Genomic DNA, 27,871 nt, shown 5'->3' on the forward strand with positions numbered 1-27,871 from the left:
AGGCAATGACTATCTCCATAAAGAGATAATCTAACCATCTTCTCTTGATTTTCAACAGCATTTTAAATGCTGAATCCCCACTATCAACATCCTGGAAGGTTACTATTGATCAGAAACTTATCATGACTTGCAACAAGAGCACATCAGATCTTTTGAATCTAAGAAGTAACTCACTTCCTGATCCTCCACCAGTAGCAAAGCAGTCAGGAGTGTGATGGAATACTCTACATCTGCCTGTATGAGTGCTGTTCCAAGTTCAACATCACCTAGAAGAAATCAAGCTGCTTGACAGGCTTCCCATCCAATACTATTAAAATTCACTCACTCTACCACAGATGCACAGTGACAGATGTATGTACCATCTACAGAATATATTACAGGAATTTGCCAAACCCTCTTTGGGAGCTCTTTTCAAGCTCACAACTTCCATCCTCTCTAAACCACACATTATCTTGAGTTGGAACATGTCACCACTTCTTCATGTTCACATGCTGAAATCTCTGGAACTTCCTACCTAACATTGTTGCAAGTATAGCTCCATAAGATGGGCAGCAGCACCTGAAGGAGGCAGCTCCCTGCCACTCTCTCAAGGGTAATTAGGGATGGGCAACAAAGGATTACTTTATCAAGAACGGTCACAACCTATGAAGGAATAAATATGAACATTATTTCCATTTCTGTTCCTTAACTTTACAGGAATAGATTACATCTTCACACAAACCTAAAACATACTTTTGTAGTGGCTCATCGGACATCCAATCTTTTAATCTTGTAATAGTAAAGTAACTAATATTCTGAAATGGTGCACTAAACATGTCTATGTGATGTCTACAAAAAAAAGGAACAGATTTTGCAATGAGGAGAAGAGAATCAGGTTGCTTATTTCCACAGAAAGCCTGTTCAGTTGTAAAACTACCTTCAATAGAAAGCATCTGCCATGACAGGCGCTGTGCTGAATTCCTGGTCTTTCATTTAAGATAGACTTGTTACAATTTATGTATTGCTTGGTCTTAGCTAAATACACAATATGAAGATGAGGTTAATATAAAACAAAAAAACCTGAAAATATAAAATTAAATCTGACACGGACTTCTTAAAATCTAACCATAAACATTTTTAAAAAAGATACTTGAAAAACTCAAACAATTCTAATTCCAAAAATTATCAGTGCTTAAAAGATCTTGTGTACACAACTTCCCTCCCCATAACCCCCAAAAACACACTACAAATATCTGTAAACTAATATCAATGCTTGAAATAAATAATTAGATTGCAGCATCCTTGAACATGGTGAGGTCCCAGAGGACTTGAGAATTGCTAGTATCTTTTAAAGGTAAAATAAAAGTTCTGTGGGGACAGCCAGTAGAAGAGGAAAGAAAGTGCTGGTAACGATTAAAAGTCAGCTCTGCAGGATTATCCAATCTGTTGACTGATTTGCAGAGGTTTATTCAAAGAGAAGGGCAACATCTTTGGAATTTAAAGTTTCCCTTACAAAGTTCAAAGTTATGGTTAGTAATACAGTCCTCAAAATTTGTATCAGCATCATATCACACGTTGCAAGAAATAATCCTACAACAGTGGAGTCCTGGTTTGTTGTAAAGATATGATTTATATTGTCAACAACAAACAGAACAACAGAAAAACAACTTGGCATGTGCACTTCTTTTATAGTTGCATCTTAATGAATGGGGGTGGGTCCATGACTGTGAGTGCAAATTCACTTTGCTCATACATGGAGACAGGCTGAGTCACTGTCTAATAGGGGTTCTCAATGTTCATGTTGCCACTGCAGCTACAGAAACCTGTCTCTTCCAGTCTTGTGCAGATTCTTAGAAGGCAGCATTGCCACCTTACTTACTGTGCGGCTGTGAAAGCAGGACCACTGGTAGAGTGTAAGTATACCTGTAAGTATGTTATGACATGGCCTGTCTGTGACATGACTGATCATTGACAGCAGGATTTCTAAAGAAAGGTTGAGTTAAATTTGCAGTGGAACTGAACTTGTGAATTTCACACTCCACTACAGCTGATTCTTAGCCACTTTCACCATTCTTGCTGAATTTTCTGATGCCTCATTCATAAGAAAGCAAAACTGTCTGCATCCACCTGGTGATATCAGTCGTCAGTTCTAGCTCTAATGCTTTTGGAATTGGAAGGCTTTGAAATGAAAGGTAAACCCACTTGATATCAATTGTCCAGTTTTGTTTTTAGAGCTGGACTGTACAGGGACTGTTTCATACCAAAGGTACCTTCTGCAATTATAATTTTCAGTGCTTTCTGCTGTGCCCAATCAATTTTTATAAATAAAAGGCAGCAATACTAAAATGTGTCTCTATAAAATCCAACGGGCCACAAAGGGGCTTTTCATTAAATCAGAAGCTTAAAATTCTGTGCTTATACTGTTGAAAGTTCGAGACACTGATGAACTTTGTAGATTTCTTACATATTAGTCTATGTAATATATATCACAGAAGGGTACTCGCTGGTCAAATATATTTAAGTTTATTCACAACAGTATTTACAAGACAATGCTATCACAGCCAGAAATTAGATTCTGTACTTACTGGTGTTGCAAACATATAAATAACTAACTGAAGACACAACATAGAGGTCACTGCACAGTGAGTGACTGCAGGTGACATGGGTACTTTATAGTGGAATGTCAGTCTTTATATCATGTAACTGTCTGGAAGGTCGATCTATGCTGTAACACAATATCCTCTTTTCCCTTAAAGAATGGGAACCCTTTTCCGATAACATGGACACAGATACATGTAGATTTGTTGTGTCTATACACTCATCTCGATGGATGTATAACATGAACAGATCTAGGCCTTAAACAGCAATCTGGATTTGGTATGTAGCTTCACTTCACGATGTGCTATGATTTGCAGGTTGTTGTCTTGTAAGGAATTTTAAGTATCCGGGTCGCCATCATCTGTGATGAGTGGCTGACGATATACGTTTGGATATATAAAAATAAACACAGACTGCGGAGGCTGGAAATTAGAAACAAAAACAGAAATTGCTGGAAAAACTCAGCAGGTCTGGCACAAGTTTGGTTATGTTGTCTACTTTTTCATAGGATTTAACCATTGTTCAGTACAATATACTGTGACCTAGGATAGACATGACATAATATTTTTCCATAATATGTTCTGAGGCGGAGGGGTGACCTTACAGAGGTTTATAATATCATGAGGGGTATGGATAGGGTAAAAAGACAAAGTCTTTTCCCTGGGGTGGGGAGTCCAGAAATGGAGGGCATAGGTTTAAGGTGAAAGGGAAAAGGTTTAGGGGCAAGGGAAAAATTTGAAAGGGACCTAAGGGGCAACTTTTTCACACAAATGGTGGTGCATGTATGAAATGAGCTGCCAGAAAAAAAGGTGTAGGCTGGTATGATTACAATATTTAAAAGGCATCTGGATGGGCATATGAATAGGAAGGATATAGTGGGATATGGACAATGGGACTAGATTAATTTAGGATGTCTGGTTGGCATGGACAACGTGAACCGAAGGGTCTGTTTCCATGCTGTACATCTCTATAACTCTATATTCGTTTGAAAATTGAATTCATACACTTGCCCTTGTTCAGTTTGGAGTAACTGCCTGCAAGCTTGTTGATGATGCTTTTGTGCCATTTTCTCCTTCTTCCTAACAGTGCTCCCTGCAATGTGGTTAGGTCAGGACAGTGTGGTAGGGAAGAACTGTGTGGATCAGGCTCCCAAATATGAGAATCATTGTGGAGGGTAAATGCCGCGAGGAATATTATGAATATACTGAATACATCTATTCAAAAGTCTTGGCAAGTCATTTTACATTTAATGACAATGGATTTTTCAGGACGACCAGTGCATTCTGCAAATCTGTTCAACAGGAAGCTGCAAGGAGGGAAGGTAACATCCTGATCATCCATTTCCTTCACATTTCTTTGAAGAGTGCACTAACCTATTGTGGACCATTGTTAGAAACAAATTGGTACGATACGCTGAACATACTGAATATGGTAGTCAACAACCATTGCATTAGTAGAATCCTTAATTTGTCTCACAAAAGGGCATTTGGTAAATTAACCAGTGACTAAAATCTAATTCTGTACCATATCTCAGAAGGCATCTTGTGCGGAAACAGAGGTTGTCTCAATTGTTGAGATTAATGGAATTGATGTTTCAAACAACTTGCTCAGTTGATCAATGCCCCTATTTATGCCGGGTCAATCTTTCTTTACTGCACCTAGGTCTTATGTGTTCTGTATATGGACTGGTTTCTTGATGTAGAGTTTATGGAATTATGAATTGTTTGTCTTTGAAGATTATGTTCTTGGAGAGTCGTAGTTCATCTCCTGAATGACCAGAAAAAAATGTACTAGCTTGAGGAGCCTGCTGGATGTGTTCAGGCTGATGATCTTCTTGAGCTGTTGTAACTCATCATCATTCGACACAGCTTGCTGAATCTGCTCTTCTGAGCTCTGACAAAAATGTACAAGACTGATGCTGCTGTCTTACAAGTGAGGTATATGTCAACTTGTAGATTATAATAATATGTAGATCCATGCATGCCGGCAGATTGAAAATAGCCGCTCCTTGTGTTGACAGTATAAAACTTTCAGGTGTCAATTCTGAGGATCATATTGGCACTTAAGAAAGATAATGCCAATGCATGGGATTTCAGATCATTTGAAGCAGTTAACCTCTCCTGTGTATACTGCACCACACTGGTGCTGTGTCATGTTTATTAGTGTGTCTCACATAACCTACTTTAAGCATGAGTGTCAAACTTTGGCATATTGTGCATAGCGTCCCCTCCTTTTGTAGTATATCACTTGGTTGGAATAAAGGCTTCAGTTTTTCTGATGGCATCCATGTGGTGTGTTATGTTTGCCACATCTAACTGGGGTGTGTAAGCTGAAATATTGTGGCTACCTCTTGGGACATGGTTGACATGACTGAGCGCCATGGCTGAAACTTTGCAAGCTTCTTTGGCACTGTTAAAAATCACACAACACCAGGTTATAGTCCAACAGATTTATTTGGAAGTACTAGCTTTCGGAGCGCTGCTCCTTCATCAGGTGATTGTGGAGAACAAGATTGTAAAACACAGAATTTATAGCTAAGTTTACAGTGTGATGTAACTGAAATTATACATTGTTTGTTCAGTCTCTCATTTTTTAGAAAGATCATGTTGGTTTTAGTTCTTTCATATGTAAATCGCAAAACTTTTTTAAAAAGTTACTCTCTCAAATGCACTTTAACAATGGTGTCATGTCGGCCCAGATAAGGTATTGAAGATGTTAACTTCCTGTCAGCATATCTGTGCCACAATGGTCAGACTGATTCTAATCTAAAAAACAGATTTATTGAATCTTATATGGATTCATGCAGTTTTTGAGCAAAGTAAAATGTAATGTTGCAAGTATAAATTCACCCCACAAACTTCTGTGTGGGTGGGGAAGAGGTTATGAGTGTCTGTGAGAGGGTGTATATATTTGTCTGAGTGTAAAGGGGTGTAAGTCTGTGACAGTGTGTGTGTGTCTAGTTAAATGGGTCACCTGTAGTTGACAAGAACACAGGGTCCCGGTTGAGGCATTCCCATGGGTATCGAATGTAGCTATCAACCTCTGTTCGGCCACTTTTCATTGTTGCCTGTCCTGAAGTCCACCTTGGAGGACGGTCACCAGAAGGTCCGAGGTCTAATGTTCCAAACCGCTGAAGTGTTCTCTGACTGAGAGGGAACACTCCTGTCTGTTGATTGCTGTGCAGTGTCCATTCATCCATTGCTGTAGCCTCTGCTGGTTTCAATGTACCATTCCTCAGGGCATCCTTGCCTGCAGTGTATGAGATAGACAACATTGGCTGAATCACGAGTACCTGCCACGTACATGGTGGGAGCTGTCCCCACTCGTCATAATCCGTGTCGACATTCTGACACATCTTTCAGCGTCGACCATGACAAGGTTGTATGGAGTTGTCCTGAAAGTTATGAACAATGATCTGTTTGAGGTTTGGTGGCTGTTTAAAGGAGAGAAGTGGAGGTGTAGGGAAGATGCTCATCCTCATTGATAACGTATTGCAGATTGCATAGAACATGGCGTAGTTTTTCAGCTCCTGGGAAGTACTGGACAACGAAGGGTGCCCTGTCGGTTGCAACCCGTGTCTGTCTCCTGAGGAGGTCATTACGGTTCCTCGCTGTGGCACGTCGGAACTGGCGGTCAATGAGTTGAGCATCGTACCCTGTTCTTATGAGGGCATTCCTGAGTACTTCCAAATGCCCATCATGTTCCTCCTCATCTGAACAGATCATGTGTATGCAAAGGCTTGTCCATAGAGGATGGCTGTTTTAATATGTTTCTGATGGAAGCTGGAGAAGTGTAGCATCGTGAGGTTATCCATGGGTTTGCAGTAAAGTGAGGTTCTGAGGTGTTCATCCTTGATGGAGATGCATGTGTCCAAGAATGAGATAGTAGAGTGTAGTCCATGGTGAGTTTGATGGTGGGATGGAACTTGTTGATATCACTGTGTAGTTGTTTCAGTGATAGGTTCAGAGGAAGAAAATGTCGTCAAGGTACCTGATGTATAGTGTTAGTTGGAACTCCTGCGTAGAAAAGAAGTCTTGTTTAAACCTGTGCATGAAAATGTTGGCATATTGGGGTGCAAATTTGGTCCCCATGGCTGTTCCATGTGTCTGGATGAAGTACTGGTTATCAAAGGTAAAGACTTTGTGACCAAGGATAAAGTGAATGAGTTATAGGACAGTGCTTGGAGATTGGCAGTTGTTGGTATTGAGTACTGAGGCTGTTGCCATGATGCCGTCACTGTGGGGGATGCAGGTGTAGAGTGCTGAAACATCCATTGTGATGAGGAATGTTCCCGGTTTGACTGGTCCATGGGTGCTGAGTTTCTGTAAGAAATCTGTAGTGTCGCGACAGAAGCTTGGGGTCCCTTGTACAATAGGTTTCAAGATGCCTTCGACATAGCCAGAGAGGCTTTCACACAGAGTCCCACTGCCTGATATGATGGGATGTGCTGGTGTATTGGCTTTACATATCTTCAGAAGGCAGTAGAAGTCGCCCACGTGAGAAGTACTTGGGATGAGTGCACATAGGGAACTCTGAAGAACAGGGTCCAAAGTCCTGATCAATGTGTTTAGTTCACGGGTGTGCTGTTTGGTTGGATTGGCTGGTAAGTTGCCTGTAATGTTCCTGGTTGCTCAGTTGTCGGTACACTTTCTTGCAGTAATCTTTTTTATTCTGAATAATGATGGCTCCTCCTCTATCTGCTGGTTTGATGACAATGTTGTGATTGGTTTTGAGAGCATTCATGGCATTGCGTTGTGGTCGGGTGATCTTTGATTAGATTAGATTACTTAGTGTGGAAACAGGCCCTTCGGCCCAACAAGTCCACACCGACCCGCCAAAGCGCAACCCACCCACACCCATTCCCCTACATTTACCCCTTCGCCTAACACTACAGGCAACTTAGCATGGCTAATTCACGTATCCTGCACATTTTTGGACTGTGGGAGGAAACCGGAGCACCCGGAGGAAACCCATGCAGACACAGGGAGAATGTGCAAACTCCACACAGTCAGTCGCCTGAGGCGGGAGTTGAACCCGGGTCTCTGGCGCTGTGAGGCAGCATGCTAACCACTGTGCCACCGTGCCGCCCACTTTCTGCTCTACCTTCTGGGTGTGGCTGATGAATCCGGCATTTATATATTTCCTGATGGTTTGAGCATACATGTCAAGCCAGGGCAGCGGCCCTCCAGTGGGATTCAAGTTGGACTCCTTCTTTGCTCACTCCTCTACGGATCCCTGCGATGACTGTTCAGGTTCGTTACTGGGCTCATTAGGATCACTGCTGGCACCTTGAAAGAATTCCCGGAGTCTCATTCATCTGATGAATTCCTCTGTGTCTGCTGAAAGAACCATGCGGTCCATTTTAGTGGTGGGGCAGAAATTGAGACCACTGCTTAGAACTTCAATCTTTTCCAATTGAAGGACGTGGTCCGATAAGTTGATGATGGACTTCCCCTCGGTGATAACATTATCCTCTGTGTTGCCGGGGTGGGCCAAGTTTCTCCAGTTTGTTGTTCTTGGTGTGCATTTGCGTGGTGTAGTTTTGTCGCCTTGCCTGTTTGGCAATGTGCCGTAACTGCACTGCTGTTTCCTGAGTGCAGGCTCAGTTCTTTGGCACTGTTCCTCAGTAAGCTGTTCTTTGCAAGTTGCTGTGGAGCATTGTGTTTGCACTTTGGATTTTTCTGAGCAATTAACTTTGCTACACATTTTAGCCCAATGTCCTCTTATAAGACATAGCTTCCATATGTCATGAAATACTACACATTGTCTTAGTAGGAGAGAAAAGCCACACCTCATACAAGAGTGGATGATCTGCTTAACCTGGTGTTATCTGCAAATGGCTGTTTCAGGATTAACCAACAACTGATGCAACTGATCTGCTACAATTTCTTTGAACTTGCAAGCCTCTTTGAGTACAACATCAATAGTGTACTCCTTAGGTTTGTCCAAAAGTGTTTTTCTGAAGAATTTGATGGGTGCAGAGGCAATGACCAGCTTCATCAGCCTTTCAGCTAGGTTAGCCTTGGCACGATCACATCCCATATCTTTGTGACAACGCCTACCTCCAATTTGGTGCATTGCTTGACCTGACTGTTGTTGCTATAACATGATTGCAAAATGGCAGAACCAAACAATAACTGTAAGGTAAGCCTTCTAAATATAGAAAACTGTTCGTTTCAGTCTTTTTTTTCTTTTTTTAAGTTCTAGGAATGCTTTTCTTTTAAGTTAGGAACAGTCCTTTGAACAGCCACTTTAAAAAAAATCCAGGTTGTCCCAGGCCACTTGGAAACAGCACAATTGCGAAAGAGTAGAGCACATACAATGCTCCAGAACAAGTTTGTAACTTTTAGTTTTGTAGCTTTAACTTAAGCTCTGAAATCAAAGATTGACGTGTGACTGTTAGGAAACAAGAAGAGTTCACATGTCTGCCAGTTTTTCAGTCTTTAGTGACTACTTATTGCCATTAAACAGCCATCATGACTGGTAGCTAGAGCCATTCACTGTCACCAATGGCAACCATATGTAGCTTTTTTGTATATTAGCCCACTATACCACACATTCTTATTGAGTCAACTATCTTAAGTTTATTTATAATGCTAATTATTTACAAGGCTATAATATGACTGACTTTCACAGAGTCTGGGTTTAGTGCTTACTTATGTTTCTGCATATTACATGCACATTTCTAACTAACTGAAGACATTACACTGACTCCATCACACAACAAGAATGACTGCAGGTGAGGCAGTTACCTTTCTACCAGAATGTCATGTGCCATGTTGTTACATAATCATCTTAAAGGTATAATAGTCCTGTTTGGTTTGAAAGCCATGCCACAATACAACAGACACTACTTACAGGGGAAAAGAATTCTTAGTGGTCCAATACTCTAAAATACTATTGCTGTACACTGTAATGTGTTACACTGAGTTTTTCTGGATGACTGACCTTCCTATGCTTCAGCCTGATGTCCTCTTGTGGGACAAAGCTTGCATAGGTCATGAGAAGACTGAACACTGTCCTGGTGGGTGAGACAAGTCACATCTCATATAAGCTTGGATGTTCTGCTTAAGCTATCAATAGCTACAATAGTTGTGATTATTTTAAGTTACAAGGATTCCTTTTATGTATCAATTTTAGATCTTCAAAAAACAATAATCTTGATTTTAGGTTTTGCATCTCAGAATCGGAGTTTTGCACATCATTTCAAATTGTTTGGAGGTCAGGTACAGTGTTAAGCACATTAGTTAGACTATCACGTCTGACACTAATTACCTGTTTCCATGGAAATGGGATTAGGCTGTTGATTAGAGGGAGGGAAGGAAGGAAGGAAAGGTGCACAGACACACTGATAAAGCATCCCTGAATAGGCACAGAGCTGCAATGGCAGTTCAGGCAATACTGCTGTTTTTAAGGGCATATCACATTTCTGAGGAATACCATAAAAGGATAAAAGGAACAGTGATCATTTCTACCTTTACTGATTGATTGAATCCTGACTGTAGCTTCAATATTGATGAAAGAAAGGCACTGAGATTTGATATGCACAACTAAAGCATTCATCCTGCAGTAATGGTGGAGAAAAATGACATAAATATTTCAAAAGGTACAATCCAAAAATACACAATATTGAGCACTTGCTTGTTTGCCATGCACATCTGTGATGGGTCGTGTATGGGCAGATGAACTACCAAAGAAACTGCAACATTATGGGACACTTTTCAAACGAAGACTGCTTTATGTTTGAAGGAGAGCAACTCAGACATCAGACAAAGAAATAATCCCCACAGCTCTTGGTAAACGTAACAGCAGGAAAGCAAAGCTGAGCGTGGCTTCTCTCTGCGCATGCCTAATGTAGTCAAGCTTGATGCCCTGGAATGTGCAGGTCAACCTTGAGAAAGGCGGCCTCACATTTGACCAATTGTTGCACTGTGATATTCAATGGACCTGAAAAGAGAGGCGCATCTATCCTCATGTAGAAGGATGATAAGCTTGCAACTGGACACATGCCTGACAGATGGCATTTCACGTGGTTTTCATAAACTGTCTGCAGACGCAACAATGACACAAACTCACAATGCAAATGCATTCAGGTCAGTCACACAGATATCTACATTATGTAAACATTTACCAGATATCTATCAAGTTGTTTTTGTTATATGATAACTACAACAATTGCACATGACCACAGTGAAAGAGAAGGGAAATGAGATCAGACAAGATTGTCCCGTCAAAGTTATAATACTAGAACAATGGGGAGGTATAATACTGGATGAAAAGGTTCTCCTGTAAACAATATTTAAGTTTCTGTTTGAGGATATTTCATTTTCATATTTAAAGTAGATGAGAAAACTTATGAGCAAAAAAAGGGCAACTCAACAGAGTATTGCCTCTGCCACATTGTGTTACTTCACATTATTTCAAGTGTCCAGTTGCTCTTTGAGATTAGTATCTGGTTGATTTTCCGTGACAAAACTGAAAAACAAAATCTTTTTAATTTAAGCTTCCATTGGGTTCAGAAGCTTCTCAATCCAAGTGCAAAACCTTGCGCTAAAACCTCTGCTCACATTTTGAGAGCTATGACAAATTGCATCACAACACGGAAGATAATCCACAACATTCTAAACCAGTCAACAACACTGAGATCCAGATCTTCTGGTTTCCAGATAGCCAGAGACCACATGTACTGACAGGAGTGCTATAGATACCCTCAGATGTCCCAACCCACTGACTATGTATTATTTACCTGGGGAGTTTAAACTTCTGATAGGCAATTACGTTGAGATTGGAACCCTCTGAAAACGTCTTAATAACTTGATTAGTTACCCAGAAAGTCTTAGAGGAATCATAATCAGTTCAAGATCCTGGGTAACTATAAAACTGACCTATTGCCCAAACACTCACAATGATCCCCCTCAGATATTTTACTAGCTGACACCCAAAATCCCTGCCCAACACCTGATCCACCCGAGCACCTGACCTACCAACCAAGCACCTACCCACTCACTAAACCACTTTCTATCCCATCCCATCATGCACTTACCTGCCACCCTACCTACCCAACTACAATCTGCTCTCCAAACCCCTGCCAATCTACCTCTTCATCCATTTATCAACCATCATATCCCCTAACTCACCCAACTGCCACACTAGTCCCTCACCAGCCACCTATTAACTAAGGAGGTGTCCTTCACCTCCTTAGTTTAGATACTTACCTTTTTTCCATAGTTTGATGAAGTTTGTTTGGGCGTTTAAGCCTGGAATATGACAGCTAATGTTGTAAAAAGGAGACATGGTTTGGCTTCCAAGGCTGGTTCTGCATTGCTCCCTGATCAGGTGCTCTCTGCATTGCTGAAGAAGCCAGACTTGGAAGTTAAGGCAAAAAAACTCAAGAGCTTCAAGGCAGAGTTAATTAAAAAAGGAACTGTGATCACCACAGTTCAAAAAATACAGCCCTTCAAACAAAACTACCCAAAATATTCTAAAGAAAAATCAAGTTTGCCCAATCTCTCAATGTCAATGGGTCCTTTGAAAAAATCCAGGATCTGGATCTTCAGTTTCAATTCAAATTCAAAGACTCAACTTTTAAAATTCTCATCCTTGTTTTCAAAGCCCTCCATTTCTCAGAATTCTCCTCCAGCCCTATCATGTTTTTCTAATTGTGGTTTGTTGAACATCTGTGTCTTCCACTGGTGGCCAAGCCTTTGACCGTCAAAGTCCTGAACTCCCTCTAATTCAGTTTTACTTAAGATACTCATTAAAACTGTACCTGTTTGACCAAGTACTTGATCATCTACCCTAATATTTCCACATGTGGCTCAAAGTTATATTTATTTCAATAATGCTATTGTAAAGCACAAGTGTTGCACAATGTTAGAGCTGCTCCATAAAAATTAACATTTTGTTGTAGGCATTGTTAATGGCAATCATAATTTACAAAAATTGTTCCAGAATGGTTTGCATAATTTATCATCTTGCAATTCTACTTAAATTGGTCAAAATATTTCAGAGGAATTTTCAATGCGACAAATCTTTTATGTCTCCATTTTACAAATTTAACAATATAAATTCTGATTACCATTATTAAAATAGTTTATGGATGCAAGATCTGAAAACCAAAAAGGAAAACTATGTGATAACTTTAACAAGCACATTGCAATATTAGTTTCACTTATTTTTGGTTATATCATAAAAGTAGTTACACCAAGCTACATTAGTTGTTTCACGAATCATACTAACATTATAGAATTTATGTAAAAAAAAGGAAATAGTTGATAGTTTTCCCCCCACATTCTTATAGTTATGGTTTTGCTCCTTGCGTGGAGGTTAGGTAATGGCAGAGGTAGATACGTTCTTGATTAACAGACGATGAAAATTTAATCAGAGATATGTAGGATTAGGATTGAATAATCCATAATCTTGTTGGTAGTGGAGCAGGCTCAATGGACCTACTCTTCTTCCTTGTTCATATGTTTGTACCACACCACAGACAATTTGCATTTTCAGTTCATTTACCTAGTATATCACCAAGCAGACATGAGACAAGTGGACGTGAACAAAATATTCATTGTCATTTAAAAAAAAGGCTATCTGCTTGAATCGCTTTCAATTTGTGAGTTTACAACTTAACTTGGGATGAATGATGGTGATTGATAGCTAATTAACAGCTTCAGGTTAGATTGTACCTTGACAAAATGGCAGTCTGTGCGATGAAGGTGAATAATCAATTGATAATCAAGTTGACCTCCACATGAAAACTGTGATTACAAGAACTGGCATAAGATTACAGCACCGGGACTTTTTTTTTTGGCTGATTTCCTGGCATATTCTAACAGGACTTGGCCTGGGAGAGCATGAGAAGGAAACCTGATGTGACTGGCCCTGCTGGTTAGCAGCTTCAGAAATTAAGACATCTGACTTCTTTCTGAAAGAACACCACTCAACAGGAGGACTGACTTCACCAAACAAAACAGTCTTGTGGTTTTCTGTAGGGTCTTGTCATCATTCTACATGTCTACTGGGGAATGATATTAGACCTATTTAAAGCCTGGCAAACATTCTAGTAATGTTAAAGAGTGAATTTCTACAATTTGGAATGGCACAAATCAGAGAAAGAAGAATGTGCAGCTCTGTGAACAGGGCCACAAATGAATATGTGTATATTTATCAGTGACTACTCTCTGCAACACTGATGCTTTCCTTCCATTCCAGCAGCAAATAAACAAAAGCAGTCAATTTGAAGCTACTTTGACTTATTTCAAATCCATTTTTCATAATTGTTAGCTATCTAATCAAAACTAAAATATTTAGGCTTAATTAAAACTTATCTACATACAAAGACACAAATATGAAACTGAATTCTGGACTCATGATGACCGGGAAAAGGGTCAATCATAATTCAGCTAACGCAGGTTTTTGATTGTACTCATACTGGTTGGACTTATTTTCTGAAACCATGTGAAGTATTGAATTGCACCAAAATAAATCTAAATAAATATGCCTTTTAATGTGATTATGTTTTCTTCTACGTGTAAGCCCATCTATCATGAACCAGAAAGTCAGATTCTTATTGAGTCAGATATCTGGAAGTTTATTAACAACTACCTACATTAACATGACTCCTTAGACTCACATACACAGCCTAGATTTTAGGCCTACTTGGATTGCCATTACACAACTGACTGATTGAATGTCAAGCTAGCTGGCAGTTTGTCTAACAGGGTGAGTGACAGAGACATAGAATCATAGAGATGTACAGCATGGAAACAGACTCTTCGGTCCAACCAGACATCCCAACCCAATCTAGTCCCACCTGCCAGCACCCGGCCCATATGCCTCCAAACCCTTCCTATTCATATACCCATCCAAATGCCTCTTAAATGTTGCAATTGTACCAGCCTCCACCACACCCGCTGGCAGCTCATTCCATACACGTACCACCCTCAGTGTGAAAATGTTGCCCCATAGGTCTCTTTTATATCTTTCCCCTCTCACCCTAAACCTATGCCCTCTAGTTCTGGGCTCCCCGACCCCAGGGAAAAGACTTTGCCTATTTATCCTATCCATGCACCTCATAATTTTGTAAACCTCTATAAACCTCAGCCTCCGAAGTTCCAGGGAAAACAGCCCCAGCCTGTTCAGCCTCTCCCTGTAGCTCAAATCCTCCAACCCTGGCAATATCCTTGTAAATCATTTCTGAACCCTTTCAAGTTTCACAACAACTTTCCGATAGAAAGGAGACCAGAATTGCATGCAATATTCCAACAGTGGCCTAACCAATGTCCTGTACAGCCGCAACGTGACCTCCCAACTCCTGTACTCAATACTCATACCAATAAAGGAAAGCATTCCAAACGCCTTCTTCACTATCCTATCTACCTGCGACTCCACTTTCAAGGAGCTATGAACCTGCACTCCAAGGACTCTTTGTTTAGCAACACTCCCTAGGACCTTACCATTAAGTGTATAAGTCCTGCTAAGGTTTGCTTTCACAAAATGCAGCACCTCACATTTATCTGAATTAAACTCCATCTGCCACTTCTCAGCCCATTGGCCCATCTGGTCCAGATCCTGTTGTAATCTGAGGTAATCCTCTTCGCTGTCCAGTACACCTCCAATTTTGGTGTCGTCTGCAAACTTACTAACTGTACCTTTTATACTCACATCCAAATCATTTATAAATGACAAAAAGTAGAGGGCCCAGCACCAATCCTTGTGGCACTCCACTGGTCACAGGCCTCCAGTCTTCTTAAACTATGTTGCATGTTGTGATGTCACTATCTGTCTTAAAAGTATACTGCCTTTCCGAGATCTGTGAAATTTACAATGACTATGTCCCAACATTATAAAATACATACAAAATGAGGAATGGCAATTGCATTGCTGAAAAATCTATCAACGATAATGTTTTTGCTTTCCACTACTCTTATGTGAAAGTCCAAATCACATTGCTCCTGTCAAGTTTGCTATTTGCTGTTTTAAGCTGTGCAAACTCCCTGATCTAATATTATTCTTTTACATAATATTCCAGATTTAGCTTTTATCCAGTTTCCCATCTTATATAACTATACGATGTCCTCTTGGCCATAGCCTCTTGAATGACAGAATCTCATTCAACCCTCTTGGATTTCTGATAAAACCTCAAAAGCAGCCAGAATCAGCTGCTGCCAAATACAGGGTAGTTCATCCAATCTAAATTTGACAAAACTGGGCTGGATTTGACTGTGAAGTAGATGCAAAGAGATGACAAGTTGAGTGAGTAGGCAAACACAAGACAAATGCAGGACAACGTGGCTAAATGTAGACTTGTACACTTCAGTGTAAAAACCAGGAAGAATGGTATACTGGGAAGTGTGGATGTATAAAGAAATCTATGTGCTCTTGTATGCCAGACAATGAAAGTAGGCAGGCAGGTATGGCAAGCACTTGGGAAGGCAACTGGTATATTGGCTTTAATTGAAAGAGGATTTGATTTCTGAAGCAGTGGGTGCCATACTGCAGTTATTCAGGACCTTTTACGAATATCCTGTGATGTAGGAACTTCTTACATACCAGTTTGGGCAGCATGGTGGCTCAGTGGTTAGCACTGCTGCCTCACAGCACCAGAGACCCGGGTTCAATTCCCGCCTCAGGCGATTGCCTGTATGGAGTTTGCACATGCTTCCCATGTCTGTGTGGGTTTCCTCCGGGTGCTCCAGTTTCCTCCCACAGTCCAAAAATGTGCATGTTAGGTGAACTGGCCATGCTAAACTGCCCATAGTGTTAGGTGAAGGGGTAAATGTAGGGGAATGGGTCTGGGTGGGTTGCACTTTGGCAGGTCGGTGCGGACTTGTTGGGCTGAAGGGCCTGTTTCCACACTGTAAGTAATCTAATCTAATTCCCATCCTTCACCAATTCCTCCTCCTTCACCCTTATTGCTATCTCACTATTGTTTAGCTTGTCCAGCCTGCTGCCTACCCAATAGGAATACATGGATTTCTATCACAGAGGCTCCTGTTTATGGAATCTGTTGATGTTGATTTAGGAGGATATTGCCAGGATTGGAGGGTTTGAGCTGTAGGGAGAGGTTGAATAGACTGGGATTATTTTCCCTGGAGCACTGGTGTGACCTTATAAAGGTTTATAAAATCATGAGGGGCATGGATAGGGTAAAAAGACAAAGTCATTTCCCGGGGTGTGGGAGTCTAAAACTAGAGGACACAGGTTTGAGGTGAGAAGGGAAAGGTTTAAAAGGGACCTAAGAGGTAACCTTTTCATTCAGAAATTGGTGCACGTATGGAATGAGCTGTAAGTAGTGGTGGAGGCTGGTACTATTATACCATTTAAAGTTTTTGTGAAGATCTGTAGCTCAAGAGCTGTTTGGATTCAGTGTTTGTCTGTTTGTCGAGCTGGTAGGTTTACTGGCAGACATTTTGCCCCTTTTCTAGGTGATATCATCAGTGCTGCATTGCCTCCTGTGAAGCACTGCTGTACGGTTCCGCTTTGAATTGATGTGGTTCTGTTTCAGCTGTTTCCAGTTGGTGCCAGTTCTGGAAGTGTTTTGTATATCGGACAGGCCAATGTATTTATTGATGGAATTTGAGGATGAGTACCATGTTTCCAGGAATTCCCTTGCTGTTTTTTGTTAAGCCTGTCCTTGTATTGTTGTGTTATCCCAGTCAAACTCATGGTTCTTGCAGTCAGTGTGTGTGGATACCAGAGTTGGTCGTGTTGCTGAGTTGCACATGGATGCGGGTCACTAGCTGTCCTACATAGTATATAGTGCAGTCGCTACATGGATTTTGTAAATTACATTCGTCCTGCACACAGTGGGCATCGGGTCCTTTATTCTGGTGAGTGTGGCTGTTGGATTGTGTGCTGTCAAGAACCTTAGTAGTCAGAGCAGTCTACTTGTGAGTTCCAAAACGCATCTCAATGGGTATACAAATAGCAAGGGTTTAGAGGGATCTGGGCTAAATTCTGGCAAATGGGACTAGATTTATTTAAGATATCTGGTCAGCATTGACGAGTTTGACCAAAGGGTCTGTCTCGGTGCTATATATCTCTATGACTCTTAAGTTGACAAAGACAGAAACCTTGAGATTTAGTAAAGTCAGATGTGATGATCATCCGTTGAGAGTTTGATGCCTTTTTTTTAGTTAAATCATATTTCATTCTGGACATTGAAATACATTGGAAGACATGTTCCTCAAACTTGTAACGTGCTTTGCATAATGCTTGTGCTTTTTCAGGATTAGTGATGGCTGCCTACCCATTCTCATAGACATCCCATTTTACTTTTGGAGTTTTAGTGTGCAAGTTTAAAAAGGAGCCACCTGTCACGGAGAATGGAAATATTGATATCAAGTGAATGGTTGCACATAACCTCGTACCGATGAAAACAACAAAAAACAGAGTTAAATGAAGTTTTGCTGAATTGATGTCACTGCAAAATGTGATTGAATGCTAGTGATGGTTATGTACAATCTGTTCAAAATAAAGATTTTTAAAAATTTTAACAACAGTAAATAGCACATTTTCCTGTGTTAAAAGATTTCCAGTCACTCTCCAGTCTGCCCCAGAATCTCAGCTTTTACTGTAAATTTTAGCCACCTCCACCATTTTCTGACATAGCACAACGCAGATCAAGTGAGGTCAAATTCAACATCTGCTAAAACAAGATCACTAAGGCAATAACTATCCACACAGTACAAATGGAGGTCATGTTTAGACTGCCAGCTAAATAATGCACATTTAAATAGAAATAACATGCAAATTTGAATTTCACAATAATTAGAATGGAAAAACAAAATCTTCCATCCAAAGCAGTCAATGCAAAATTCACCCTCTGACATTAATACATCTAGAATCAATACAGTTGAAACCAGTCTCTAATACTTCTGCTATACCTTGTGCAGTTATATGGACGAAGTTTATTTTCAACAAATTGCAAGAAATGTTCTCCAGTATTCTTATAAATGTGGGAAATCATCGACGAACTCAGAGATGTTGAAAAGACTACTGGCTAAAACTTAGATGTAATGTTGATTGTCCCAAGTATGGTTCTTTCCATTTCTAATTGTGCTGGTGGTCTGGTGAAATGGATATTAGTGCAACTTACTGCTGTCAGGTACAGATTAGATGGGTTCAAGGAATTCAGTACGCTGCACCCAAAGTAGCAGCAGGAAGGGCAGGATGCAAGGTTACATTTTGTGTGGAGCATTGGGCAGCACTTTCCCAATGAGCATGATATCTCCACTGGCCACTCAGATGTTAAGGGGCCACACTATCTGGACAGGAGTAGCAAACATGATCACACAGTAAGAAACAAAAGATAAAATTGAGGAAAACATAACCACATGGAATAAGTTCCTCCACTGCAAAAATTGACCCTTATGTGACTTTACAGTCCATTCAGTAAGAAATGGTGCTAATAATGCATTTTGGAGGTTGATAAGTCACAACAAGAAGTGCTACACAGCATGAACTTTGAGAAGTCAACTTGTTGTTTCTTTACTTGGAGTCTTTTCAAAGGTGAGGAAAAACTGGAGGTGAGGTGACAGTTTTTGCGCAATGAATACTTAACAAGATTTTGAGATACTTACAGCTGTGGTCTTATTCCAGTCTATTGTAATTTTATTGAGATACTCTCCTTAGAACAGAGACAAAAGCCAATGTGGCAAAATTACACACAAGTCTAGCTCTACTTCACCACTCTGCTTCGATGTTCTGGACTTCCTCAACATAGAAAATAATTTCTCTCTATTTACCGGCCAAACCCTTTAATTATCTTAAACATCTCAACAAGATCCCCCTCAATCTTCTCTACTGACTAGAATACAAGAAATGCTATAAGGGCTTTAGTGCAGTAGTGGTAGTGCATACCTCTGAGCCAGAAAATCAGAGTTCAAGTCCCCTCTTGACCTGTCATAGCATGACCAAACACGTTGATTAACATAAATGCAATTAACATTAACATTTAATGCAACAAGATCTGGAATAATTTGCCTTGTCACCTCAAATAAAAAGAAAAAACTGGCGATCGGTTTCCCTCTGAGGAGCTAAGTGCTGGCCTTTTGATATTCTGAAGACCTAGTGTAGCAGCTTCACTGAACATGACAAATTAGTTTTGAGGGAGAATAGGTGAATACAACAGTGGTGGGATGCAAAGTGTTTCACAGCTTCTTCCTTGACGCAGTCACTGTGAAACATCCTTTTCCCGCTTGTAACCGAGTCTCTCAAAATTGTTAATTAACAATGGGGCCCTTTAGCAGGCAGGTATCAACTCCAAAAATACATCACATAATTAATGTTTCCAGCAATGCTGTGAGATTCTGACAAGCATTTCCTTGTTTTTGTTGATAGCAGTGACCAGCGTGGATCTTAGTAATTGAGGGATTTTTTTTTGAACCTCGAGAGCAATCAACACTCCACTTTGGGAAAACAGCCTTTTCCCTCAGTCAGGAGGCGGGTGCACTAAACATGGCTAATGCACGAACTGACATAGAAGACATTATGCTAGCAACACATGGTACCTAATCAGATGGAAAGAAAAGATTGATTTATATAATGCCTTATAATTCTCAAAAAATCTTAGAAAGCTGTACATGTGCACTGAACAGCAGCCATTTTGAAGACAGCAAAATCCCATAAAGCATCAATGAGATTAATAATCTGCAAAGCTATTTCTGGTAGTGATTAATGGAAAATGTTAACTGTGCTACCGGCTCTTCTCCTTAAACTGTCTTAGAGTGTTTAATGTTCATCAAACTACCAAGCAGTCAGGCAGGATCTTGGCAGAACCTCCTGTTTGAAGAATAGCTTCTCAGACAATGTACAGAACTCTACTGGAAGAAAAACAGCTAGATTTCTGCATCCAATTCCTAAAATGAATTTCCAAGTCAGTACAAACCTTTGTTAGATTATCAAACTTCCAGAGAACAAAAAAACTTTCCACCTGTGCCCAAAATTTAACAGGCTCTTGAAAGTACCTGTCCAACATGATATGGCTTCCTGCATCACTAAATAGCATTACAAATTAAGCACAGCAGTACCATATCCCAGATATTATGAATTTAAATTTGAAGTACAGTAACTTTATTTTTATATGTATATCTTCATTCCACTGAAGATATAGTTCAATGTGATTATGGATTTCAGTGCAAAATCCACATTTTAAATGTAATGTTGCAGGTTAACAACTTGCATCAATAAATTAGAACTCCAATTTGTCATTTACTAGTTTAAGTATCTTGCACATAATCTTCACAGCACTATTCTCTTCCCCACCTTCACTGACACAATGAACAAAATTGGTTTCTATCCAATATACAATAAATGGTAGAGCCAGAGATAAGGGTGTACAGGTCCGCAGATCCCTGAAAGTGGTAATACAGGTGGATAAGATGGTCAAGGAGGCAGATAGCACACTTACCTTCATCAGTCGGGGCATCAACATAAAAGTTGTCAAGTTATGATACAGCTATACAAAATGTTAGTTAGGCCACACTTGGAATATTGTGTGCAGTTCTGGTCACCGCACTACCAAAAAAAATGGATGCTTTGGAGGGGGTGCTGAGAAAGTTTAGCAGGATGTTGCCTGGTCTGGAGGGTTTTAGTCATGAGGTGTGGTTGAATATATTTGGATTGTTTTCACTGGAAAGACAGAGGCTGAGAGGAGATTTGATAGAAGCCTGCAGAATTATGAGAGGCACAGACAGAGTGGATAGTCAGAAGCTTTTTCGCAGGGTGGAAAGGTCAACTAGAAGAGGGTACATGTTCAGAGGGAAAGTTTAAGGGAGAAGTGCTGTGAAAATGTTTCACACAGACGGTGTTGGGTGTCTGGAATACACTGCCAGAGCACAAATGCTTTTTTACTAGCTTACACATTATTATGATTGCTTTGTTTTGTCCATTCATGACTTGAAACATTTTTTTCCTATTAACTGTAAAGAAACTGTGCACCTCAACAGAGTTACTCAAGACACCAACTTAAATATTTAATTCTGTAAAATAAGAACATTTCTAATCAAATCCCAAAATCATCAATATCTCTCAAAAAATGAATAACTTGCACTAAAACATCTGGGATAACATTTTAAAATGTTGTAAGTGTAATGATTATTTTTAAGTCTCTATTTTACTCAGCTTTTTCTGTACATCCCACAATATATTATTTAAAAATCAAAAACTAGCAAACACCATATGTGCAGTATTACTAAATTCTTGCAAAGTCATAACAGATTCTTGGTCTGATGATTACAATCAATATCTTGTTTCTTTTAACATAGTCAGCCTCTTGTAATTATTCAAACAGTGGGTCTGGCTCGCACAGGGCCTCCCTTTCATTAATCCCAGGAGGTATCTTAACACCTGCTAGAAACAAGTAGACTCAAACCAAACACAGTCTACAGTCAGGCTATTGAAAACCCTAAACTCATCTTTTATCAACACCTGTTATAGAAGAATACACAATAGAAGAGGCTTGCAATGGATTAGCAATTTAGTTTAATGCACTTTGCATTTGAACACTATCACCAAAAGTAGCCTTTCATTAAGGGACAATATTGTAACATAAACGTTGCACCGCAATTGCTTACCAGCTGATTTTTTTTCTCATGTCATCACTATTGAATGCACATTGACACTGGTATCAAATTTGATCAGTCACCACTAGTGGTGCAAAGTACAGCAGGCAGCCATTTACGCAGGGCTCAATGGACTGAGCATCCCAGGCCTGTATGATGATTCTTGTTTCTGGAACATTTGTAGTCTTCTGTACCTTTCAACCTCCCTTCCTGCTGGTATTCTGGAAACCACGTTTCACTGTTATCGGTGAGTAGTCCAGAACACTCAGCGCTGCAAACTAAATGGAATTGGCTCGGCAATGTAACGTGTCAGAAGTCCCCACTGAATTACATTGTTTAGAATATTTGATGATTTAGTCAGAAATATTGTGGATTACTGCTTTTTTGAAAAAAAAAATCTGCTGTCACTGCAATATCATGGGTCGACTGGAGCAACTTAAGAATCATAGATTCACTGTGCCGCCAACCAATGATCCATCTTCCTTCTTGATTAATAGATGCTGATAATACCAGTAGCTTACCTAAATTAAAGTGGATATATAAACAGAAGATCAAACCAAATTGGTAATAGTGGTGATGCTGCAATAAGATTGGGGAAAAATAAAAAGATTGAAAATGCTTATTGTTTTGAGGACTAAGGGGTTAGCAAGCATGAACTATCTCAGCAACAGCAAGTCTACAATTAATAATACTCCAGCTATGTGTACAAAATTAATTTTGGCATTGACAAATATAATTTTCCATCCTGCAATGCAGCATTTATAAAGATTATTGTCTAAAATAAAAATAAGAGCTCACATAGGAAAAAAACTGATTCACATGATATTTACCCTCAGTTTAACGTTTATACAATTATGACTGCTATTAAGAAGTGCTAGATGTATAAATATTCTTGTAACACACCAAAGGTTAAAGATGAAACACTAATCATCAAATCAACAGCTGTTTGCTCCCAGCCTTAACATCAATCCTCAACTGCTGTCGACTAACTCCCAAGCACTGCAGACAAATGGGAGCGTCTCTGCTGTGAAACAGCACCTCTGCAATCCGCTGCAATTCAAACAATCACCTAATGGTGCTTTTAAGTTGCCTAAACCCAATTCACAATGTTTTGACCTGCAATCCACCTCTTAAGCCCTTCCACAATGCATTCCAAACAATACACATGAATTTAAGCATATCATGCCAGACCACTGTCATTTCAAATGCAACTCTGGCCTGTACATTAGCTTTCAACACTTCCTTGAATTGAATAACAAGTGCAAGTGAAACGAAAAAATATATTTCAGAATTTAATCAGCCCGAATATACTTTACCATCCTACAATGAAATAATATTTGCAATGTATTGTGGCTGTTGTACAATTTGGAATGGGCCCACACCGAATGCCTCAAGTCTGCCTTCTTTTGCTGACAGTCTAAAATGCTACCTTCCAGTACAAGGGCAAGGCATTACAGAGTATAAAGAAGGCAGTGTCTTTAGTGAAGTAAGCATCAATCTATTTTTTTCAAGCTGTTTGCTATACATTATAAAACATAGCCACAATGCAATTTGTGTTAGAAAATATCCCCAAGCTATCCTGATCTTTTTATAAAAAAGCATATGGGCATTCCCACCCAACTCAAGGATCAGGAGGGGGTAATCATGACATTTTCAATACAGCTCTCCTCACTGCAAAATAAATCATACTGAAAGAATGTGAAGCCTTTAGAGGCCTGCAGTAGCATGTCTTTTCCAAGATTGTATAGTGCAATTAATTTGGTAAAAATAAAGGCATACACAAAGGAGAATTCATATTTTTGCTCTCAAGGGTTAACAGATTTAAACCTCACAAAACAATAGCTTATACTATTGGTTTGTTCGACAAAAGATTTGTCGACAGTACAACATGCAAAAATCGGCAAAGTTCTGAGAATAAATCAATTGCCAACAGCACTGTTACATTCTATGAAATCATGATACCTACAAAAATCTGTACCCAAATTTGTATTTGATTAGGAGCCTATTTTCTGCAAAGCCAGATTTAATATTTTATGAGGGAGCTCTGCAGGGTAGCAAGCTCGTTGCTGAATGGTTGAACTGCTGAACGGATTCTGAATGCTGAATGCGAGCTGCAATTTTGAAAAATCCCTATACAACAGCATTAAGTCGAATCTTTCTCTCGAGCTGTTTCTGGAGTATGAATATTGGCAGCATCATCAAAACAAAAGTGTGCTACTCTCTTCCTACTGAACAACTTGCAGAGATAATATGGTAGACAAAATCATCCAGAAATAAAAGTAAATAATTCACATCTTTAAATTTATTTTCATTCTGTTATAAAGGGAGGTTTTACTTATTAAATATCACATAGATCAAGCCATATTGCTGAAAGTTATGACATTGTGCTTTCGCAATTCATCCTAACAATACATACAAATGTATACCGGCTTCCTTTAGACAACACCTTATATCACGTCCAACCCTATGCAGCTAACTTTACAGTAACCTACATCCTCCAGTTTTGAAACATCCAGAATGAAAATCATCAATTTAATGGATCTGCCAGAAACTGCTGCCTGTGAACCTGGTTTCTAAGGTACAGTGTAGTAACGGCTGCTGGTGCTTTCAAACCAGACTCCAACACAATACAGCTGAAACACAAAAGGCCAATTCACACACTCCCAATTCTCCATATTTCCAGCTGAGCCCTTGCTTTACCGAAACACTGTCTAAGAAAAAATGAGAGGCTGAAATTTGAAGCCTAATTAATTGCATTAATGTCTATTCCAACCAGAACCTAAGATTTAAATGAAATTCTGCGACTGGAGGCAACATAATCCCCCCAAAAAAGTAATTTTTATTTAAACACACTTTTCATCCATGGAGGCCCAGTAGCAAAAAAAGGGACAACACATGCATCCTACCTTTCTCAGCAGGAACCATTAGTCCTGGGATAATCATCTGGAAAATGCAGCTGGTCTGCAGGCAGATGTCAAACAGCAGCAGGACCAGGATCAAGCTCTAATTAATTCATTATTAGAGCCAGATTCACAATAAAGAACGCCACTATTTTAAAAAAATCAGTTTAACCACAATACAGCACACATTAATCCTTTTCTTTCCCAAGCCTTATGCCAGTAGGAGGACTTCACACAGTAGCAGCCATTCTCCTCATAAACTGTATTCTACACATGAGCCACAGCAACAGACATTTGTCACCAAAAAGGAATCATTTCAAGAAACAACATCCTCATTAAATTCTGTAGTTTGTTTCACAAAGACAAAGAACTAGCACATACTGTAATTCCTAGTCGAGCTTCTCAGCAGCTCATCTCGAGCTGATCTACATGCATCTAAACAAGTACTTACCAACAGCTGCTCCTTTTATAATGCCCACAGGCACTGCAAATGATTTCTTCCACTCAAAACCAACTCAATGAATGCTATTCACACTCGTTTACTCCTGAGTCGACTGCACCCTCTCTCTCTCCCCTGCTGTCTACCCGCCCACCTCCACATGGTCTTTAGACAAACAAGGCACTTGCATCACCCTGAAAAGGGCCATGTGACCCTGACAATCAACACTGAAAGGCAAATGATGAGACACTGAGGATTAGCTCAAAATCAGATTGGAGGAAGCTGGACAGCACACGGATCTGAATGTGATTTCAGGTTAGTTTTGTGGAATCTTTCCTTCACAGTAACTCCTCCCATTGACAAGTGCAGTCACTGTACTGATATATAAAATCAAATAAACCTCACACCCTCAAACTGATTGCCTGAGTTAATCCATTCGTATTTCTATAAAATTAATATAAGCCAAGTGACCTAGCAGCATTGCTCTTCATCATTCCATTCTTTGAAATATGATGCAGAGCAATCTTGTTTAATATCCATGATATAGAGGTGTTGGTGTTGGATTGGGGTGGGAAAGTTGAAAATCACACGACACCAGGTTATAGTCCAACAGATTTATTTGAAAATACAAGCTCTCGGACCACTGCTCAGTCAGAAAAGTTTGCATTTTCAAATAAATCTGCTGGTCTAGAACCTGGTGTCATGTGATTTTCAACTTTGTTAAATATCGACAGCCAGCTCTTTAAACTTTCATGTTTAATATGATTTAACAAACCATTCAACTTAGGATTCAGTGTGCAGCACATTAACTGACAACTGTGTGTTTTATCTGCAAAGATTATAACAATGAAATAAATGCCAATGAAATGAATATACACAATACCCATTGGATAGCTTTTAGATTTTCTGTCTAACCAACAATGAACTGCTTTCAAATTACCTCATTCATGCTTTACACTTTCTCTGCCAAATTCTTTTCCTCCCCAACCTGCTGCATGCTGTCCTCAGTCAGTCTTAAAGTGCTGCGACAAATTAGCTGTTTATCTTCTAAGAGACCAGAGCAAACAGTGAACATTGGTCAGTCATGAGGAAGCTCCATATCTGTGCCTCGTTCTGACCTCATTTAATATCTTCAACTGTGCTTCCAGCAATGATTAGTGTTGTATGAGGCAGTTAGTACTTGATAGGATGAACTAATGTTGGAGGCAAGCTCTGTCCATCAGGATGCAAAATGACTGTCCCTGGAAGGAGTTGATAAAAAGTGGGGCTGAAAGGCACACCAGGTCAGGCAGCATCGAGGAGCAGGAAAGTCGATGTTTCGGGTCGGCACCCTTCACCAGCCTTGCCCCAGGTCAGGGCCTCCCTCTCCCAGAACTGTAAAGGACATCTACTGTTCTTCATTCTTAGAAGGATCCACACCCTCAACAAATGCCTTTTCTCTGCCCTAAATCTGGAAGAAGTTAACATTTGTACGAGTATGTCTGTGTGTTTGGTTTGTATCATTCTTGTGCTAAATCAATATAGCTAACAGTAAAATGTGCTTACAGTAATGTGTTGAGTCTGATGCTTCACAAGAGACAATCATGTATTTGAGATGTCATGTAACCAGCTAACAAACATCATGAAATAAACCTTTACTATTCACCAGAATTGAGATGACCTTCTGCAGAAAACTTTGTGTGGGCATCCTTCCCAATGTGGTATAAGTAACGTAGACTAATACATATAAGAATCTACCCAAGGCTTCTCAGTCACACTGTTATAATATGCAGGCAGTCCGGGCACCCAACATTATAAAGCGATGATAGCGGTGAGGATTTTGCTCTTTACCATAAAGAATCATCAAGGATTGTTAAGGCCAATTGTATGTTCCCAATATCCACTGTGGCGGAGTGTAGCTAACTCGGCAGGAACTTCAGCCTCTCCCAATCTATCAATTATGGACAGCAAGTTCATCATGAATATCAATGATAATCTGATTGACAGTCAGCATTCAGATCAAGAGTTAAACTCAGGAAGGGACACACATTAGCTTAAGAGTTCAACTGTATCAGAGTCAATAATAAAGGAGCTGGACTTGGGCCCATTAATAATGAATATTCCCAACTCCAGCTCCAGCTCCTTGCAGACGTGATATTAGTTGTGCTCCTTCAGCATTACTTGCCAAAGAACACACAATTTTGCTCATATGCAACCAGACCATGAAATCACATGAAGGATTTGCACGTTCTTGCTCAACTTTTCAGTATAAATATAAAATCTGAAGCAGCTGAGCCCAATGTTAATTGACAAGTACATTGTTTTCCATTAATGATCCATTCAAGGTACATTTCAAAGGTTTCTAGCTCCCTCCATTGGAGCTTGTGCATCTTAAACTGAATTAAAAATGA

At 39.8% G+C, this 27,871-nt stretch overlaps 1 protein-coding gene across 8 annotated transcripts in view; it reads right to left on the reverse strand.

Annotated features, from left to right (window-relative positions):
* magi1b (membrane associated guanylate kinase, WW and PDZ domain containing 1b) overlaps positions 1 to 27,871 on the reverse strand; it is a 452,840-nt gene that overhangs the window by 118,271 nt on the left and 306,698 nt on the right. Inside the window, exon 1 of one of the 8 annotated variants that reach the window (XM_072582491.1) lies at positions 25,494 to 25,647. The exons of 6 other annotated variants lie outside the window; for them this stretch is intronic. Coding sequence is in view for 1 of the 2 variants with exons in the window: in XM_072582488.1 (XP_072438589.1) it covers positions 25,049 to 25,067 (19 nt within the window). In the remaining variant the exon portion in view is untranslated. Of the gene's footprint in view, positions 1 to 25,048; positions 25,083 to 25,493; positions 25,648 to 27,871 lie in introns of those variants that run through there. One more of the 8 variants, XM_072582488.1, reaches the window with a different exon arrangement.

The sequence above is a fragment of the Chiloscyllium punctatum genome, chromosome 12, assembly GCF_047496795.1.
Source record: "Chiloscyllium punctatum isolate Juve2018m chromosome 12, sChiPun1.3, whole genome shotgun sequence".
Lineage (NCBI taxonomy): Eukaryota > Metazoa > Chordata > Chondrichthyes > Orectolobiformes > Hemiscylliidae > Chiloscyllium > Chiloscyllium punctatum.